The sequence below is a fragment of the Penaeus japonicus genome, unplaced genomic scaffold (assembly GCF_977035675.1).
Source record: "Penaeus japonicus unplaced genomic scaffold, GWHDUDI00000001_assembly GWHDUDI00000024, whole genome shotgun sequence".
Lineage (NCBI taxonomy): Eukaryota > Metazoa > Arthropoda > Malacostraca > Decapoda > Penaeidae > Penaeus > Penaeus japonicus.
In genome coordinates this window covers 30,903,564-30,908,563 of record NW_028234426.1, presented here as the reverse complement: position 1 = coordinate 30,908,563, position 5,000 = coordinate 30,903,564, and the positions used below count along the sequence as shown (strand labels likewise).

Sequence of the window (5,000 nt, the reverse complement as noted above, 5' to 3'; positions counted from 1 at the left end):
GCGTACCCTGTAGTATCCTTCTGCATCATCCCAATTATCCATCAAGTTTGGATTTTCTGTGTTACCAGTGTGGATATCTCCCAGCTTATCCACAGCAAAGTTATCTCCAAACATATCTGAGAACATATCCTTGTTCTTCCTGTCTTTCTCAGGAATGTCATTTTCACTGTTCTCCTGCTCATTCATGATGCTTTCGTCCTGTGTGTCCTCATTCTCCTGGTCCTTATTCTCTTTGTCTTCACTGCTTCTACTGCTATGCCTACTGGTACTGGGACTTCTGGACCTCCTCCTGCTGCTTCCACTTCTGCTCCTCCTCCTCCTGGGGCTGCTGGCGCAACTGGAGGCTCTCGAGGGTGGGGATCCTGAGCGTGACTTTGGTTCTTTGGGAGAGGTAGCACCTTCGCCTTTCATTTGTGATTCCGGTCTGAGTGGAAATGGAATGTGAATCTATTGGTATCAAAATGTTATGCAAGCAAAAAGCTGTAAAAAGGGTCTATTGGAATGCATAAAATCATTAATTATATCTCTCTATTCCTATTCATGATGATCACTTGTAGCTTAGACAAATAAATGATAATTATAAAGCATTTGCATCTTACTTGAGTTTGGCTACTATATCATATGCATCCAACTGTAACTTATATATCCATGATACAACATATATCCAGAAATTAATGCACAAGTTCTAATCAGTATCTACTCAGATTTCTATTATATGGGCCATTATGTACTCTAAGCAACACTGACCACACACCTTGATTGTGGAGCAGGTGAGTCATGAGGCGTGTTGGTGAGAGATGGCACTTCACTGCTGGCTGGTGTTACTTGAGTAGAATCTCGATCAACACCCAATTTCTGCAGAAAATAATTACCATAAGTAAAATCCCACAAGTTTCTTTTCCAGTGCATGTATATCAACTAGAAGGCAAGATGTACATAAGAATATCATGATTGTTCACTCTGTTCATCCCCTTTTTGGAAAGGTTTCAAGTTAACTAACATTTAAAAAACAACAATGATAAACTGAATATGACATTATGTTGAAATATTTGTCATGATTACTACTAATGAATTTCCCATGAATTTAAGAACAAGATCCCATTTATATGAATTAACATTATACAAAAAAAGGACTATACTTCTTCTCACCAATTACGATGAAATAATCTTTTTATAATCGGTTATCTGATAATTCAGAATGTTCTCTTAGATTCTACCACAAAACCTACAATGTTTACATCAAAATTTATTACACTTCTAGTCATTATGGCTTAGATTATGAACAACATTGTTTTTTTAACATAAGTTGGCAGAATAAATAATTCTTACTTTATATAATTCTTCTCGCTGCTTTCTCATGCGCTCAATCTTCTGTTCCTCTTCCTCTTCATCTTCATCAAAGTCAATATCTCCTCCTTCTGATTCTGACGAAGATTCCCGGGCTTTACCAAATATCAGCTCTTTTTGTCGCTCCCTTTCCCGGTCAATCTCTCTTGTTCTACCATAGTCACCATCTTGCCTGTAGAATGTAAATAACCATGACAGGATGAGATAATAACAATATGAGTGTCATTTTGATGGATCACAACAGTTCCATAAGGAAAAAAGAAAGAAATATGTAATATATCAATATAAATCAATCAATAAATAAATAACCAAACAAATACACATATTTTACTTTCTTGCAATAATGCAACAAAATGAAAATTAATTCTCACCTGCTTCTATCTCTGTCCCTCTCTCTATCCTTATAACTGTCATCTCTGCGTCGATCTCTATCTTTGTCTCTGCTGTCTGCTCTCTCTTTCAGCCTCTCTTCACGTAATCTCTCACGTTCTTTTCTTTCCTCCATCCTCTTCTCCCATTCTCTCTTCCTGCGTTCTTCCCTCTCTTTCCATTCTCTCTCCCTCTGCTCCCGTTCCTAGAAACAAAGGAAATAACAGAAACCGATAAAGTGAAAGAAAAGAAAAAAGAAGAAAAACATAGAGGACGAATCCATGAAGAGAGATAGAAGTTGCTTGTTCATCAATAACCAAATCATAGTTACCACCATAATCCTGAGCCTTAATGTACTCCAAGTTTTTGAAAAACAAAGAAACTAAATACCTTCTCTCGCATCTGCCTCTCCTTCTCTCTCCTCTCACGGCTCCTCTCGCGGCTGCGGTCCAGACGCTCCCGCTCCTCAGCTCTTGACCGGGACCTTTCATGGGACGAAGCTGACTTTTCCCGGTCCTTTGCAGAAATGGCATCTCTTCGTGAGCCAGACTCTTCCCTCCTCTCCTTGTCCCTTCGCTCCTTCTCCCTGCGAGACTTCTTATCCTTCTCTTCCACCTCGCCTCTGGACCTAATGGTAATGATTTGGAAAGAAAAGAAAACTCATTTTAAGTGAAAACAGACACCTACTCATAATGAACACATGAAAAAAAGGAAAGAAAAATATTAATGAAAACAAAAGCCGCATAAGCAGATCCCAACAGCATACCTGAAACAGAATTAAAGCATTAAGAAAGCTTCCGAATTAAAGAATAAAAATTCAGCAAATGTTTTGTACCTCACTTCATTAATTACATTTCATTTTAAACATAATAACTTCTCTATCTGTCTATCTATATATGTAAATGTTTATATATACATGAATACTATCAAACTCTACTCTTGAATTAAAAAATCAATTAGAAACCATTCAAACTTTAAGTGAAGTGTGGCACAATTTATATAGGCTTCCTCTTGTTTGAGCAAGAAACAACTCTCTAAGAGCTCAAAATACAAGAACCAATTTTCAATGATATTCAAAGCAACCTAACTATCATCTTGTAAGCTTCAGATTGCAATTTTTCTCATGTTTACGAGATACTGTCACTTATATAATACTTATTCTAAATGCAAACAATTGTATCCTCAATATCATCTAAGACTATCAGCACAAAAGATCTTATAAAACAAAATTAAAAATGTGACTGCTTTGTACCAATTTACATGGTGTTCTAGAATAAAAAGATATGTCTTTCTAAACTTTCAGTTCTTAATCTTGACAGACTACCATTTTTATTGCAATATCTATAAACTTCAGAGCTTATAATCAAGGATGTGGTTTGTACTACTCTCTTTCCCCTAAGCTATATTATAAGGACTACTATGATATTTAATAACTGAGATTTCAACCAGATCCATTTTTTTTTATTTGTGTAAATCCAAAACCACTCTGAATAAAAAGATCCATCAGTAAAAAATGCAACATTTACAAACTGTAAAGTGTTATTGAGATATCCCAAAAATTATCACATTTTTAAGGTAAAAAATTACCATTCCACCAGTGGAAATGGGTTTAAGCTGTCAAATGTAAAACTATAAACAAAAGTATTCACAAAAGTCACATTGAATCAGACAAATGGTTTAAATTCAGCACTTCATAACCCTACAAAGAGCCTGATGGATTGTGGAATTCCATAAGGTTTAACCTCATGCACAACTGTCACATACAAAACAATATTCGCACCTGACTAAAACGATAAAAAAAAAGAAACAAGAAAAAAAAAGGGAAAGAAATATGCAAGACCTATCTCTAATACTGAACAGGGAAATGGACCTTCTCTGAAACTGGCAACAAATGAAGATAAAATTGCATCAGGGACTTTCTGCTCGCATTCACAGTAGCAATTCTAGATTTCATTATCAATTGTGATTTTCTTAAAAGCAACTCTTCATCTTGTAAATAATATAAAATAGCAACTTAAAACCTTTTCATAAAATACAAAAATAGAAAATTTATATAACTTATCATATGTATTCAGAATTTATTTTTCAATTCGTAATTACTTTTTGCATCATCTAAAATGGATGGCTAAAATTAGGAAAGAATATAAAACCAAGGAATTATGGATAAAATAGTATCATGAATTAACTATTACGAAGCCCTTTAACTTCAGGTAAATGCTACAAAGAAAGAGCAAAAGAGCGAAGATGAAAAAGAAAACAAAGGAGAAAGAGGTGAGTGAGAGCATAGGAGACGGGGATTAAGTCAAAGCAAAACCATCACTTCAGATCATCAGTGAAACAATATTTGCATTTGTTATTTTTTGAATGGTACATCTACAGAGATGAAAAGCATAAGCAATGCACAGTTATTATCTCCATTACTAAATAACATCTTTAATTGAAACTGAGTGGGACACAGAAAACATTTAAAATACCTTTCATTTTCAACACAAGCAACATTACTACTATCGGAATTACTCTAAAATGGAGTGCATGTGAACAGGAAAATATCACTATCTGACGTATATTCATAGTCATATTACCTATCAAGAAAGACTTCATCAAATATGCACTAAAATATAAATCTATAATTAGATTTATTCTAAAAAAAAAACTATAGATGTAGCAGCCTTCCAAAGATAGATCTTGATTATTTTTGCATCTAAATGGTTGTTATCTATTTTGGGTGAACACAGACTTTGCTCCCCGCTGTAGATCAGAGTGGGTTTAGTGTTTGAAATTTAAGATGGTACAAATAATCAGACTCAATGCCCTAACACAATAAAGTGTTGTATATCTTGAATTGTACTGTTCAAAAGCGGTTTGTTTTCACAGGCATACTTGCAGCTTCAAACATTCATTTTATACTTGCAACAATCAACCCATTAATTACTTTTTTTTTAACAATCTTTCAAGTTTGGGCATACAAATTACACAAATTAGTGCGTTGCTCTGCACACATTATATGTCACACAAGTATCCATATATCATGGGACAAGCAGCTATTGTATTTAAATGTATATTGGTGATTAAATAAGATTTCAGATTCTCAAAATATATAATGTTCACTTCCAAAACTAGACTAAATAATAGCAACTGGGAATGTAGCAAAGGAATATTATGCCTGAGAAACTAACCATTAAAATGCCTCCCCTTGGTAAGATCGCTTTTGATTATGTTGGACAGTGAACGGTGTTGTTGAAAATGTTAACCTTTATATGTACACACCTTGATAAAACAAAAGA

The 5,000-nt window shown here is 34.5% G+C and overlaps 1 protein-coding gene across 1 annotated transcript in view; it reads right to left on the bottom strand.

Annotated features, from left to right (window-relative positions):
* The window catches only part of Prp4k (Pre-mRNA processing factor 4 kinase), a 23,283-nt gene that overhangs the window by 4,582 nt on the left and 13,701 nt on the right, over positions 1–5,000 (bottom strand). The window contains exons 6-10 of the mRNA XM_043017146.2: positions 2,107–2,344; positions 1,719–1,921; positions 1,330–1,519; positions 755–855; positions 1–424 (exon numbers count right to left, since the gene is read on the bottom strand). The exon at positions 1–424 is cut by the window's left edge and continues 23 nt beyond it. Coding sequence (XP_042873080.2) covers positions 1–424; positions 755–855; positions 1,330–1,519; positions 1,719–1,921; positions 2,107–2,344 — 1,156 coding nt within the window. The remainder of the gene's footprint in view (positions 425–754; positions 856–1,329; positions 1,520–1,718; positions 1,922–2,106; positions 2,345–5,000) is intronic.